This window comes from Leptonychotes weddellii, chromosome 16, assembly GCF_054177405.1.
Source record: "Leptonychotes weddellii isolate Sample4059 chromosome 16, ASM5417740v2, whole genome shotgun sequence".
NCBI classification, from domain to species: Eukaryota; Metazoa; Chordata; class Mammalia; order Carnivora; family Phocidae; genus Leptonychotes; species Leptonychotes weddellii.
The window spans coordinates 48,491,598-48,505,982 of record NC_138384.1 but is presented as its reverse complement, the minus strand read 5'-3'; the positions used below and the strand labels follow the sequence as shown (position 1 = coordinate 48,505,982).

General features: G+C 65.6%; 1 protein-coding gene across 3 annotated transcripts in view; it reads right to left on the bottom strand.

Annotated features, from left to right (window-relative positions):
* Window positions 1-11,502, bottom strand: part of CNOT3 (CCR4-NOT transcription complex subunit 3) — a 13,435-nt gene extending 1,933 nt beyond the window's left edge. The window contains exons 1-16 of one of the 3 annotated variants that reach the window (XM_081807315.1): window positions 11,240-11,502; window positions 7,415-7,492; window positions 7,231-7,298; window positions 6,890-6,964; window positions 6,675-6,764; window positions 6,401-6,529; window positions 6,214-6,309; window positions 4,994-5,216; window positions 4,766-4,899; window positions 4,357-4,413; window positions 3,317-3,674; window positions 3,118-3,241; window positions 2,420-2,618; window positions 777-876; window positions 479-677; window positions 118-250 (exon numbers count right to left, since the gene is read on the bottom strand). In XM_081807315.1, the coding sequence (XP_081663441.1) occupies window positions 118-250; window positions 479-677; window positions 777-876; window positions 2,420-2,618; window positions 3,118-3,241; window positions 3,317-3,674; window positions 4,357-4,413; window positions 4,766-4,899; window positions 4,994-5,216; window positions 6,214-6,309; window positions 6,401-6,529; window positions 6,675-6,764; window positions 6,890-6,964; window positions 7,231-7,298; window positions 7,415-7,439 (2,010 nt within the window). In that variant the 5' untranslated portion in view covers window positions 7,440-7,492; window positions 11,240-11,502. The remainder of the gene's footprint in view (window positions 1-117; window positions 251-478; window positions 678-776; window positions 877-2,419; window positions 2,619-3,117; window positions 3,242-3,316; window positions 3,675-4,356; window positions 4,414-4,765; window positions 4,900-4,993; window positions 5,217-6,213; window positions 6,310-6,400; window positions 6,530-6,674; window positions 6,765-6,889; window positions 6,965-7,230; window positions 7,299-7,414; window positions 7,493-11,239) is intronic. The other 2 variants (XM_081807314.1, XM_081807316.1) reach the window with 2 other exon arrangements.
* Between the last annotated feature and the right edge of the window lie 2,883 nt (window positions 11,503-14,385).

Sequence of the window (14,385 nt, the reverse complement as noted above, 5' to 3'; positions counted from 1 at the left end):
GGTGCGGTCCCGGTGGCCGCAGCGGGGCACCCACCTCACCCCTCCAGCCCGAGGGGGGACGGCGGCGGTGGCGGCGAAGCCGGGGGGCCCGAGGCTGCCCCGGGGGCCCTGCTGTACCTCCAGATAGTAGAAGATGAAGAAGAGGGTCTCGGTTGACAGGCGCTGGTAGAACTCCACAGTGTCCGAGTGTGGGGGTGGCATCTGGTGGTGGTAGGGGGGCGTCGGGCAGGGGTTCCGGGGGAGGTACTGCCTGTGGAGGAGCAGGAGGGTTGGTTCCTGCGCCCAACAGCCGGTGCGGTGTGAGGGCCTGCCTCACGGATCGGGGGCGGCTTCTCGGGCGCCTGGTCACCCCCAGGCCGGACGCCGCTGAGCCGGCTCTTGCGCGCGGCCTGCGGGACCGCTCACGTGCGCTCTCGGGACGGGGGGCCAGGTCCCACCGGGGCCGCCTCCCTCACGCTCGCGGGTCCCGGCCCCTCACCGGATGCGCTCGGAGTCTGAGGGGTGGGGCATGTGGTGCCAGGCGGCCTCCTCCATGGCCTGCTGGTAGAGCTGCTCCTTGGTGAGGGGCACGGGCCCCAGCGGACACACGCCCAGCGACAGCGGGATGTTCACCTCCGACAGCTGCAGGGGCGGCTGCGCCGAGGCCGGCGGAGCAGAGGTGCCGCTCAGGATCATGTCTGCGGGGAGCGCAGGGCCGGGCCCCTCGGTGAGGCCGGGCTGGGGGCCGCCCCCTCGCCGGGCCGCCGCCGCCGCCGCCGCCGCCCCCAGCCCCTCACCTCGCTCGGTCAGGTGCAGCGTGGGCACGGGGTCCTCGATGCCGGAGCTGATGGCCGCCCGCTCCGCCATGGACTTGAGCGAGCTCAGAGGCTCGGGGGCCTGCAGGGAGAGGAGAGCTGGCACCCGACGCCCGCCCCTCCGGCGGGGGTCGCGAAGGACGGCGCCACAGCAGCTACCGGGGGCCGCGAGGCGGACGCAGGGCACAGGCAGCACCAGCAGAGCGCCCGTCCGGGCCCCCACCGTGCAGGACCACGGCGGCCGGGAGACCGAACCGCGTGCACACACAGGGCACGCCGGGCAGCGCGCGGCCTCCGGGCGGGCTTCCCTCCACGTGGGCAGCCAGGCTGCCGGAGGCTGCCGGAGGCTGCCGGGGGCGGGGGGCTGCGTACGCCCCCGCCGGCTGACGCAGGGCCACGGGGCAGTCTCCCGCCACCCCTGGCCTCCCAGCGCCCTGCCGGCCGACAGGCGGGCCCGAAGCCACGCCCGGAGCAGGTGTCCGAGCCGCGGTCAGCGCAGCCCGCGGGCCCCGGGCCTGTGTGCCGCCTCCCCATCTCCCCGTCCCTCACGCCACCTGCCCTCTGTGCTCTTCTCCGTGGCCACGGAGGGACCTGCCCAGCCACATCCGCCCGTGTCCCTTCTCTGCTCACAACCCAGCGGGCCCTTTACTCCAGAGAGATACACACTCCATAAATTTCCCGTCCGTGGTTCCTCCAAACCGCGTGCTTACTCTGGGCCACACGCTGTTCCAAGCGCTTCAGTGTCCTGTCCTAACCGAGGGGCAACTGTAAGCACCTGCTCTGTCCACAGAAGGCCACGCGGGACGTGGACCTGGACTCTTACTCGGTGGAGCGGAGATTAAACGCAGGCCCAGAAAGTCAGCCGCACATCCTGCTCCCCCTTCAGACCCTGGCACCCAGGACCCCACGGCCCTCTCTAGGACACCCCATCACAGCCTCGCAGCCAGCCTGCACCCCCTCCTCCTGTCTGTGGAGCCCTGCCCCGGCATTCTCCCTCAGCCCTGACAGCTGCCCTCCTAGAACTCCAGCACGAGAACCACTCCTTCCTCCCTCAGCCTTTCCCGCCACTGGGCCCCTACCTCTCCCAGCTTAGAGATCTCCCCCCACCCCAGGCCTTGCTGGGCCATCTCCCCAAGTCCGAGGCACCTCTGCGGGTCCATGGCACCCTCTGCCCCTGGCCCGCGCAGTCCCGCTTGGCTTCCTGTAGAGAAGGTGGGACTGGGTGTGTTCACCTGGCATGAAGCATGGCCCAGAGCGGACGTCAGTGTTTTCTCAACTTAGACGGTCCCTCAGAAGGGAAAAGGAGGGCAGCGAGCTGGATGACGGGGTGTGTGAGGGAGCGAGGAGACACGAGGACAGAGAGGATGGTGGGAACCCAGAGTGCAGAAGAGCAAGTCCAAGCAGGAGCCCAGGGAAGAGTCCCAGAGGGCAGGATGGTGGAGGAGCCCGGGGAGCCCAGGCAAGGGTGCACGTGGTGGGGAAGAGCAAGCAGGCGGGGGGCGGGGGGGGAAGAGAGCCAGAGCCCCACAGGAAGAGGGGGCGGGGCGGCCGGCAGACCTGGAGAAAGGGGACAGCAAACATGCAGGGGAGACGGCGGGGCCAGGACACACAAGCCGGAGGCCCACCTTGATCTCTGGGGCAGCGCTGAACTGTGGAGGTCCGTTGAGCAGGGCGCCGGCTGCCTTGGCCTCGCTGAAGCTGGGTGTCGGGGAGCTGGGAGGGTTCACGGGAAGTGGCACCAGGAGACTGGGTCCCCCTGTGTTGTTCCCTGAGCCTGGGACCACACCCCCAGCGCCTGCTGGGGCCGCTGCACTGGGTTCCTTCCTGGGAAGGAGAGAAGTGGAGGGGGCTCAGAGGAGGGGCCGAGTCAGGCCCCTGCAACGGTCCACGGAGGGGGAGCATGAAGAAGGTGACTGGTCCACCCACAGAACGGCAGGTGGACACAGGGCAGGTGCCCCCGTGGGGCGGCCCACCCAGAGCCTGGCGGTGAAGCAGACCCAGGAAGAGGTCCTCCCTACATCCCTCGGAGATCACAGTCTTTCTTGGGGCAATCTTCTGAGAACAGGGACCCCCTGGAAGGGTCTGACCTGAGATCTGGACAGGCAGCCCTCCGAGGGGAGTCAGGTGGGCCTGGGGCAGGTCACCGGAAAGGGGACGTGTGGGGACTCTAGGGACGATCCCGATTACCCGAGGATGTCTTGGAACACTGCAAAGTGTAAAGCTAGGGGGCTGCTGGGTACAGCGTCCTGGCTGGAAGCAAGCGGGGACGCCACACCCGGCCAGGTGGGCCACGTCCCGGCAGGGGCAGGGGCCGGCCACTCACGAGGTGCTGGGCGGTGGGTTGTGGGGGCCCGACGGGGGGCCCGGAGCCTGGCTGCTGGCACTGCCACCCCCAGCGCTGCTGAGAGCCACCTCTGCCGGGCTGTCTGCCACCACCGAGCTGTAACCTGGGGGCAGGACGACGGGATGAAAACGGGCCGGCCGCCCCGGGGCCCCCCAGCCGCCGCAGCCCCCCTGCTCACTGGTGGTGCCGTTCTGCTTGCCGGCGCCTCCGCCTCCGCCGCTGTTACCGCTGCCCCCGCCCCCGCCGGGCTGGACGCTGGGGGGCCGGGGCTGGGCGGCGCTGGACCCGCTGGGGGCCGGCGGGGCCACAGCCTGGGCGTAGGGCGCAGGGGTGCCCGAGCTGTGGCTGGGGGCTGGGCTGGCCTTGGGGCCCAGGGCGCTTGCGGGCGCTGCTGGGGCGGAGGCCCCGTTGTTGCCAGGGGCGGTGCTCAGGGCAGAGGCGGCAGGCGGGGGGCCGGGCGGGTAGCTGGGCGGCACGGCCGGGGACTGAGGGTGCTGGTTGCTGTGGACAGGCTTGGAGCCATTTTTGGCTGGAGACTGCGGGGGGGGGGGGGAGAGAAGAGGGTCAGGACCCGGTGGGCCGGCAGGTCGCCGAGCCCCGCCCCCCGCCAAGCTGGGCTCCGCTGTCCTCGCAGGGCCTGGCTGCCCCCAGCTGTGCCCTCCCCTTGACCTGACCGTCAAAGCTTCCATCGCCGCGGGACACACCTGAACACTCACGCGCGCTCCAGCCCACACCCAGCTCCCCGCATCCTGCGTGGACACCTCCAGGGACGTCCCCTAGGGCTCTTGTCAGGGACAGACACCCCCTGGAGGTCAGGCGAGTGCCACGGCCTCAACAGACTAACTGAAGCCAGCTAACCATCCAAGAGGGGAAGGAAAAGCAGCCAAGAATCGGGCAGTGGTTCTGAACGTTACTTCAAGGGTCACAAAAGCAACCGGAGGGGCCGCGGATGACCCCCCCCGCCCCCAGAAAGCAGGAGTGACACACCCACAGCGCAGCAGGGGCCAAGCACTGCCTGACGGCCCCCTGGCCCCTCGCGCTCGCTACCCATCAAGGGGTCCGGAGCCCCACTCCTTCCTGGTCCCAGGTGCTCACCCGGGTCCCACCCCAGCCCCCTCAGTGCCCTTCCAGCAGGCTGCTCCCTGACACCCTGGCTCGAGGAGCAGTGCTCCCTGAAGGCCGCTCCTGTCCTGGGGGGCGCTCGCAGGGCACACCCACCTGGCTGACCTCGCTGTCCGTCGAGCGTCCCCTCTTCTTGTCATCTTCAGAGTTTTCCTGAGGTGGGAGAGGCGCAGTCGGACACCTGTGTGACCTCTAGGGCCCCGACAGAGATGCCCATCTCCGAAGCTGCCAGGGCTGCCGTGCTGCCTACGCTCTGAGCCTCAGCGGGGACCCCGGGTCCCTGTCTCCCGGGGGCCAGCACCGCCTGTCAGCCTCTACGGACCCAGGAGGCTGCTCTCCCCGGGGAACCCAGCCCTCGATCCCTGCCTGAGCCGCCCCGCTGCGCGGCCTCCGGCCTTCGCCGCACCCCAGGACCCCCGCGCAGCCCTGTCCGGCCCTCCGGGCCCGGACCCGGGACGCCCAAACCCCGCGTTCTCAGTTCCCCTCCCACAGGCCGCCTCCTCACCGTGGTGCAGTTGGCCGGGCTGGGCGGGATGGGCGAGCTGGAGGTGGTCGAGGTGGGTGTGCTGCTGGACTGGTTGAAGATCTCGTCCTCCATGTGACTGTGGCTGGGCGGGGACGTGGCGACCAGCGCCTGTGCTGTGGAAGGAGGGAGGGGCGTGCTCGACGGGCTCGGACGCCCGCCCACCCGGCCCTCGCCGCCCCGCACCCGCAGGCCAACCCCAGGCCTCACGAATGTCCTCGAGGTCCAGGTCGTCATAGAGGAACTCGTTCTCCTCGAAGTCGGGGTCCTGGGACGAGTCGACGTAGTACTCGACGTCGTCCTTGATCTTGCGGATGGCGTCAACGAGGATGGAGTCGTTGTCCAGCATGCGCAGGATGGTCTCCAGCATGCGCACGTGATAGCGGTGCTTCTCGATGTGCCGCTTCAGGCCCTCGATCCGGTCCTGCTTCTGCTGGCGAGCCCAGGGCCAGGCTCAGGGGCTGCAGGGCACCTGCCCGGGCCCCTCCTGCCCCCACAAATCCTGTCCTCGGTCCCCGACCCCCGCAGAGACCCAGAGGCTCCACTCCAGCCCCTCCTGCCGTGGGCAGTGTGGGGTCTGCCCCCCGTCCAGCCCCTCGAGGACCGCCAGCTCCTGCCTAGACATCCCGGGAAACTTCTAGAAGACCAGAAAGCCCTGTGCCTCCTACACCGCGGCCCTCTGCGGCTACCGACAGCCCACATCTCAGAACTGCAGCCCACCCCACCCCCATCTCGCCCTAACAGCAGCAGTGCCGATGCCCATTTGCAGGGAGCCATCATCTTTGTCCTCCTAACCGCCCACCCCGAGGGAGTCCAGATTCAGCAGCTGAGCTCCTGGGCTCTCCAGGCACCTGCCCCTCCCTCAAGGCCTCAGTTCTAAATCCGCTGCCCCCTCCACAAGGACCTACTGCATCTCTCCTCCAGGCTCCCGCTTCCCAAACCCCTCAATGTCTCAGACCCCCAAACTGGGCACATCTCCCACTGCCCCCCCCCCACCCCTGGACCCAGCTCTCCATTCCCCGTGTTTCCTGTGCCAGTGAGTACAGTTGCATCACCCTGAACCCACACCCTACAACCCTGGAGTTTTGGCATCTGGGCTCCTAGATCTGGCTTTGCCGCAAGACTGCTCTTCTCAGCCCAAGTGAGCCTCGCCTCTCCCTACTGCCTCAGGACCTGGGCCTTCTCGGAGCTAGGAGGCCACGGCTTCAGCTCTCAGACCGCCCCACCCTGCGCGCCATCTGCTCTCGCCTCATCTGCAACCCCGGCACAGCCCAGCGTGTTCCCCCAAACCGCTCCTTTCCGCGGCACCACTGTTCTCCGAGGCCGGACCCCCGAGACTGGCTCACCAACATGCGCCAACCCCAGTGGCCGCCAAACCCCCCGCTCGCCAGCCTGTCTCTGTCCTCCAGGCGCAGGGTCCCCCCACTCACATCCTTGTCACCCTTCTTCTTGCGCGTTTGCACGGACAGTGACTCCACTTCACTCTCAAACTGGTCCACCTGCATGTTCAGGGTGTCAATGGTGTTCTGGGGGAGAGATGGGTGGTCAGCCAGTGTCCCCACGGACGCCCAGGGATCAGGGCCCCGGGGTCCTCTCCTCCTCTCTCCCCTAACTCACCGTGAGCCACTGGCCAACCTCTTCCTTCTCCTTCTGGGCAGGGTCCACCTTCTGTGCCAGGCCCAGGCCCTCCTTGCTGTAGGCTTTTGTCTTGGTCTCTCGCTCCACAACTTTGAACCGTTCCATTTGCTGTGGACAGCGCAGTTGGCAGGAGGTCCCAGCCCATCGCCTCTCCCCTTCCCCCGGGCGGAGAAACCTTCCTCTTCCAGGGCCTTCTGGGGACCTGGGAACTGGCCTCCTCCCACCTCTCAGGTTCCAGGCTCTGGGCTCCTACCGTCTCAATGAGCTTGCGGTTGTCTATGAGCTGCCTCTTGTCCTTGATCTCGTTGGACGCTACCCATGTCTTGATCTGGTCCCTCAGCCGCTGCAGGTGGGGGAAAAGCAAGACAGTCACACTGCTTTAGGACCTGGGCACTGAGGCCGCCAGCCCCCTCCTCCTTGCTCCCTCTGCCCTCGGGATGCAGGAATCCGGGGCCCTAGTCTCCTCACTTGAAGTTTCTTAATCTCCTTCTTTAGGTCAGCCTCATACTTTTCTTTCTGGTTCGCGTTGGCTGCGTTGTGGAGCTGAGGGATGAAGAGAACCCAGGAATCAATGTGGGACTTGGGGCCCTCGTGCCCACTCCAGTGGTAAAACTCCAGTCTCTTGGGGTTGGAGACTCTGGGAACACCACCCCCCCACGCCCGCCACCCAATCCATCTCAGAGCTGCTTCTAAGGTCCTCAGCACCTGGACCCACAACCCCTCTCCCTGGCCTACACCCAGAGACCCTGAACCTCTTCCTGTGCTCTCCTCCCTGGAGACCCAGATTTTTAGGACTCCAGGCCCTGTACCTTCTGCCAAATATCTTCAAACTGCTCCACGCCCTCGGACACCTTCTTGAGGCAGCGATCAATCTCACCTGGCCGGGGAGGAGAGAAGGCTGTTAGCACCCTGCCACGGCAGCAGGCATCAGAGGAGGAGTTCGGAGGGCAGTGAGCATGGGGTTACAAAGGCAGCAAGCAAGGAAACCAGTACCTTGGAGTTTGCGCTTGTCCGCCATCTTCCCTGCCCTACAGACGCACTCTCTTCATACTCTCTTGAAGACGGACGCTGCTGACAGAGAAGGAAAGGACACACGTTTATTCCCCGGCTGGCCAAACACAGATGCGTGGATGAGGCTGGGAACGGGAGGGTACGTGGGATGGTAGAGGGAACACGCATTTACTATCAAGACCAAGTTCTACTTATGCTGCCCCGACAGCCCAGCACAGGGTCTGAAGGCTCCGGAAGTTTGCTGAAACAAGGAAACAGGTGTACTTTTCCCCAGGAAGTGGGAAATTCCTAGAGCATGAAACACCTTCTCCCCAGATGACACTCCAGACGTTGTAGAGCAACAAGTCAAGCAGCCCATGGCTGAGTGCTGGGGAGTAAGGCCCACAGAGGAGCAGGGTACACTGGTGACTAGAATCCTAAAACCGGAGAGGTGACCCCTCAGACAGGTCAGAATATGAAGAGTTTGCGGGGAGAAGGGCCAGATGCCGCCTGTGTGTAAGAACTGCAGGGGACGAAAGGGGAGCAGTGGGAGACGGCAAATGCCTGGCATCAGGAAGAGCTAAACCCACCCATCGTGTCAGGGCTTGGTCCCAAGCAGAAGAGGGCCATACACCACCAAGCTTATTCCAGGGCAGAATCTTTAAAACACAGGAGACAACCCAACCCAAAGACACCGACACCAAGAATTAGATGTGTGGGGGCAGAAGGCATCACCCCAGAGAGGGCCAGGAGAGTGAAAGGGGACCTCAGCGGTGAGCGCGCCGTCTGTGCTCACTAAGGAGGTGCGTATCAGATACGCTGGTAACGCAGATGCGGGGAAACATCAACCATCGGGACGCAAGCCCAGTACTTGGAGAGGCATCTTCACCCTCAAGTACACGCAATCCAGAGGAGACTGGGTTCAAAGGGAGAGTCCCCAGGAGCTCTGGCCGGTGCGAAGCCACACCTTGGGTCTGACGCCAAGATCGGGGGAGATCCAGGAGCCTTGCAGAGGGGCTATGCCAAGGGGACTCGCGCACTGCCTGAGGTCACCCCCAGAGAGGGGGCCTCTGCTGAAAAGCATGGCTCCCTGAGAGAGGCCCAGGGCAGGGTGCCCCAGAGCAGCTTTAACGCCAGCGAGGACTAAGAGCCCCAACCCAAGGGGAGGTCACACCAAGAGGGTCCCCACCCACAGAGAAGGAAACACCTCAAGAACAGTCCCGTCCAACGCTTTCCACAAAAACAGAAATGTTCTGTTTCTGCGCTACCAGCGCCCCTGAGCACTGAAACTGCGGCTCAGGAACAAAACAGTGGAACTTTTCCCTTCAATTACTCCACCACACATGGCTAGCAGCTACCGGCCGGAGAGCGCGTGAGTGCATGCTTGAGGAGGACCAGAGGCCCCGAGGCCCTTACCAGCACCCTCCACAGGAGCCCACCCGGACGCGGAGAGTGGGTGTGACACCTGAGACGAGAGGGAGCATGAATCTCCACCAAGGGCCAACCAAGAGAACGGCTACACCCTCGGCCGAGGGCCAGCTGACACACCACGGTGGGCCAGTCCCCACCTAAGGAAGGTCCCCGCTCCAGGAAGGAGAGGCGACCAGAGAAAGGACGCGGCAGACAGCGGCACAGAGCGGAGGACGCAAACCGAACGGGGGAAGCGCCTCTGGCCTGGGAGCTCGGGACAGGGCCCGGACCCCAACACAGAAACGCCTCGAAGTGCCCCGGAGCAGCTTGCACTGCCTGCCCCCAGCCCAGACGGAGAGGACGCCGCGTTTATACGCTGCACAAGGCACGCCGCACTGAGGGGTTGGGGCACCAGTGCAGTGGAGGGGGTGATGCCCCCAAGACGGGCACAGACTGGCGGCCACAAGCCCTGAAGGGGTCAGAGCACGGTGCCAGCGCAACAAGAGCCCTAGCCCAGGGAGGTGAGGTCCCAGGCCCTCAAAGTGGGCAACGGCTCAGGCCCGGAGAGGACGGCACTGGACCTGCGGGAGGCACCACGGGCCCAGGGTATGTGCACCCTCTGGACAAGCTGGGGGCCACAGTGGGCAGGAGCCTTCGCCACAGACGCAACAGTCCCTCCCCCTGCAGACAGACCCCCCAGAAAGGACCAGAAAGGGGGAGCCTGAGCCTTGGAGGGGAGGTGCCACCACGGGAAAAGCCCCATTCGTAAAGGGCGGGGAGCCCCCACTGCTCCTGGGGGACCCACCAAGGTCCCCCAGGAAAAGTAACCACAGCAGGCCCACTCTGAGACAGGGGGCGTCTCAGGCACCCCAGAGCTCGCAGGCTCATGGCAAAGGTCTCAAACAGGACTGAAACCGGGGAACCTTGGCCCAGGAGGCTTCGCCAAAAGTCTCAGCCCCTCAAGGAGCCCATTCTGGGGGCGGGGTGAGCAGTGTGCCAGACCCACAGAGGCCAGCAGCCACTGCAGTGAGAGACCCAAACTAATGAGGGCCAGCCCCAAAACCTCAGCTCAGGAAAGAGGGCACAGCCAGGCCTGAGGGAGACCAGGGCAGAGGGGCAGAAGGCTGAGTCCTGGGAACTAACACCAGGCGGTCCTAAGCCGGGGGCCGCCACGGGCCCTAGGAAGAGGCCTCGGGCTCCGGCCCACTGGGAAGTGATGCTGGAGGGCAGTCCCCAACCCGGGGGGCCGCTGACGCTGCCACGTAAAGCACCAGAGGCTCTGGAAGAGGGACGCGTTAGGGCCCGGCGGCAGGCGGTGGTCTCCCCACTGGGAGGCCCAGCACCAAGGACGGGGGACTGGGAACGCCACCGGGAAAGACTACGGCAGAGGAATCTTTTGTCCTCTGCAAGCTGACAACGGCGGGCCTGTCGTCAAACCTCGGGCACCTCACGCCCCCTCGGCTGAGAGCCACCCAGCGAGACCACGCAGGCGGCGAGCCAAAGCGTTGGTCCCGGGCACCGATACCTGGCAGGGGCCGACGCCGAGCAGGCACGAACCCTGTGCCTGGGGGAGGCAGCCCTGAGCAAGGTTCCTCACCCCGGAGGAGCGCGCGCACCCCAGCCAGCAAAGTCCACCAGCCACGGTACGGGAACCTCGGCTCCAGGCGGCCGTGCGCTCCCAGGGGTGCCAGCTGCGCGGGAGTGCGGACATGGGGGCCCCGGACCCCCGCAGAGCCGAGGCGGCGCGCCCCCGCAAAGGCTGCTGTGAACGGGGTCCGCTGCGCGCAGCGGGAGGAGGTGTCAGCACACCCCCACCCCGCGGCCAGGGGCGTCGTCGGGGGCAGGGGTGCTTGCACGGCCCACGGCGGACACGGTCCGCACCACGGCGCGGGCGGCGGCGGAACGGGTGCCCCGAGACCCAGCGCCGCGCTCGTGAGGTGGGAGTGACATCACCCGGGCGGGCAGACAGCCCGCGTCCAGGCGGGCCCGCACCCCGAGGGCGCAGGGCCCCGCGCCCCCGACTTTCCGCTGCCGGCAAACTTTGGCAGAGGCCGCCGCGGCCGGCGGGCCGGCAGGGGGGCCTGGCCCCGGGGGCGCTGGGGGGACGGAGACCCCCGCCCGCCTGCGGGCCCGCCGCCCACGGGGGACTGCCGTCCAGCTGGGCGCCCCCGCCGCCCGGACCGACGCGGAGAGGGGCGGCCCCGCGCGCCCGCACCCCCGCGGGGGGACCCCCGGCGCCGTCGCGGGGCGCGCAGGAGGGTGCGGGCGCGGGGGCAGGACGGCGGCGGGCGCCGGGGGCCGGGGGCGCCGCGCCGGGGCGGCCATGTCGCGACAGGCGGCGGTGTCGCCGGGACGGGTGGCGGCGGTGCTTGGGGAGGAGGGGAAGGGGTCCGGCCCAGTCGAGCCTGACGCTCTCACCACAGGAGCTGGCGCCGCCGCTGAGGAGCGTATCGCGACAGGCGGGGGAGGCGAGCGCCCGCCGCCTTTTTCTCGCGCCCCGGGCCCGGGCGCTATCGCGATAGCGGCGCGAAGCGGAAGTGGGGTGGGGGGAAGTGGGCCCGGGGTTGTTCTGACGACGGGGTCGGGGCTCAAGGGAGGCCGCGGCGTCTGCCGATGGCTCCGCGGAAGCTGACCGGGCCCGGTCCAAGATGGCGGCGGTGGAGGAGGCCTCCCCTCCTCTCTTCTCGTCTCTGGCGCCGACCCGCCCCCGAGCCCCGAACATAGGCCTATGATTGCTCCTGCGGCATGTCGCTCTTGCCCCCTCGGACGCACCCTATTGGTCCCTGGCAGGGATGCAGCCGGCCTCCTCTCGCCGGTTGGGCAATCCCTCCAAGGCGCGGCGTTTGATTGGCCTCCCGCGCAGGCTGCTAGGATTGGCTCAGGTTTTCTTCCCCGCTCCTCCTCCTCCCCGCCTCAGGGTACAACACGCCAGCGCGAGGGCCCGTGCATCAATCAAGAGGCCACTGTCGTGCTGATTGGATACACCCGTCCCTCTTCTCCTAAACCAATTGGCCGGGGGGAGGAGCTAGGCTGATCAGGGGCGGGAAGTCGTTCGTCAAGTTTAGAGCCGTTTTTAATTGGTTGTGAGGGGATATTCTACCCCGAAGCCATTGGTTGGGCCCGGAAGTGGGTGGGGAAAGCGGAGGAAGGCATGGAGCGTGGGCGTGAAGGGCCGCTCACCTGATGAGAGGCGGACAGGTGCCTTCCGAGCGCGGGCGCAGCCGAGGTCGCCTGCCAATCGACGAGGGGAGGAGCCGCCCCCTCGTTGGCCCCGCCTGGTGTCGTTCACCCCCGGCCGGTCCGGGGGCGCAGCGAGGGGGCGGCACCCGCCTGCGGAGCTTGTGAAACGGGGCGTAGCCAGCGGGCTCGGGTCCCCATGCCCCTGCTGCGTCGCGTTCCTGCAGCTGCCCGCGTTCGGCACGGGTCTGGGACTCGGTGTTGTGGAAGGGAGGAAGCAAGCGGTGGACAGCGCCCCGAGTCACCGACCCCTCGCACGCCCATGGGGTGGGGAGGGACGCATGCACCGTCCGTCCTGCCTCCGCCCGGGGCAGCAGCTCTCCCCTGCACGTCCGCTTCCGAGGGCACTCAGGGGATTACCCTGTCTCCTCCCGCTCTCCCACTTCGGCACGTCTGCCCTTCCGGACTTGGCACCCGCAGGAACACAGTAACTGTGCTTATGAATGAATGAGTGAGCGAGTGAACGCGAGGGATGACTTGTGGTCCAAGACTCGGGAGGCACTGGCGCTTTCACGAACCACGAGGCATTTGCTCAGGGTCAGACGGTCAAGATGGGAAGGTGGATCCAGGGACGGTGCAAGTGAGAGCTGCGTCCGAATCGCAGGGCAAGGGAGCGGAAAGGTTTTTAGGTCCACGCAGACCTGGGGAGTGAAGCCTGGAGGTCTGCACTTTGACACATTTCCCTGCGTGATCCCCATGCTCACTGGAGTTGGAGAGTCACTCATCTAGAGCCACGCTCCTCGAAGTGCGGACCCTGGATGGGGCAGTGCCTCTCGGACACCCGGGAACTATTTGAAGGCTTGTTTTAAAATGCAGATTCTATTCCGGAGTTCCCAGGTTCTGCTTTTTTGACAAGTTCCCAGGTGATGCTGATGCTCCACAGTTGGCACTTTGAGTAACAAGGATTCAGAGCAATGGTTCTCAAACTTGGCCGCACATTAGACTCACCTGGGTGGCTTGAAAGAAAAAAATCCAGATACTGAGTCTTTTACCCTAGACCACTAAAATCTGAATTTCTGGGGATGGGAACCAGGCAGTAATTTTTAAATCTACTGAGATGATTCCAACATGCAGCTCATCTGATAGAGAATTTTCTAGAAGTGGTTCTCAAAGTGAGGTTATCAATCAGCAGCCAAAACATCACCTGGGAACTTACTAGAAATGTACACTTTTGAGTTCCCACCCTAGACCAACTGAAGCAGAAACCCTGGGCCCTGCAACCCTGGTTTTAACAAGCCACCCAGGTAATTCTGAAGCATTCTAAGCTTTGAGCATCTCTGTTCTAAGATTCTGCAGGACTGCAGCACGAGGTGAGTCAGATCCCTTCTGACTCCGGCCAGGGAGGTGGAGGTTCTGAAGAGGGACAGACAGAGCACCCTTCCCCGGCAGACTCAGCAGCAGAGATCAGCCAAGTTCGTCACTTTTCAACAGGGCTGATCTAAAGGCTTAGGGATAAAGCTGGGGAAACTGAGTTCAGTGACCTGGGGCAGTGTAGCCATTAGAAGGAATGTGATGTGAGGGGAGAGATTCAGAGAGCTGCTGAGGTCCACAGAGTGAGCCCTGAACGGAGACATACTTGGAGCAAGTATGGCAGGGGCGGCCCAGAAAGAGGAACTGAGGAGATATGTCAGACAGGACCCAGCCAGCCAGAGCCCCAGGGAGAAAGTGTGAACTGGAGGGTGGGAGACGGGCAGAGGTAGGAGGCATCCCCTTCCTACAGGGTGGGTTGTGCACCCACCTCCTGGGTTACTAAGAGGGGCACTGACTGACCTCACAGGTCAGTGACCAGGGCTCCCTCCCCAGCGCACTGTGAAGCCCAGCTCCAGAGCACAGTACATGGGCCCCCAGGTGGCGTCTTCCTTAACTAGTGCTTGCAGGGTAGCCCCAGGGACGGCCCCTGCCCACAGCCTTGTCCCCACCTGCCTGCAGGCTGCGTGCCCTCAGCCTGCACCTTCCAGCCAAAGTGAAGGGGACCTTGGCTGAGCCCCAGTTCCAGGACAGACTGACCTGGGAGGAACTCTGAGAACACTGCGTCCTGGCCGGCAGGGAGCCTGTCTGCTCAGCCCCATCAGGGCTTGGCACAGCAGGGTGGGCAGGGAGCCCAACGCTAGGCACGTCCCGGGCACCTTTCCCATCCTCACAGGTGGCCCTCGGTGTTAGGGGTGGAGGCTTGGAAAGGCGAGGCCACTCACCTGACACCACAGCCACGCAGGCTGGCCTGTTCGCAAGGCTGGGGCTTTCAGCGGCCACATCCCTTGTCAGAACGACTGACGTTCTCCAGGTGGATTGGAGACACAGAGGGCTCTGCTCTTCCTGGGATCCATGAC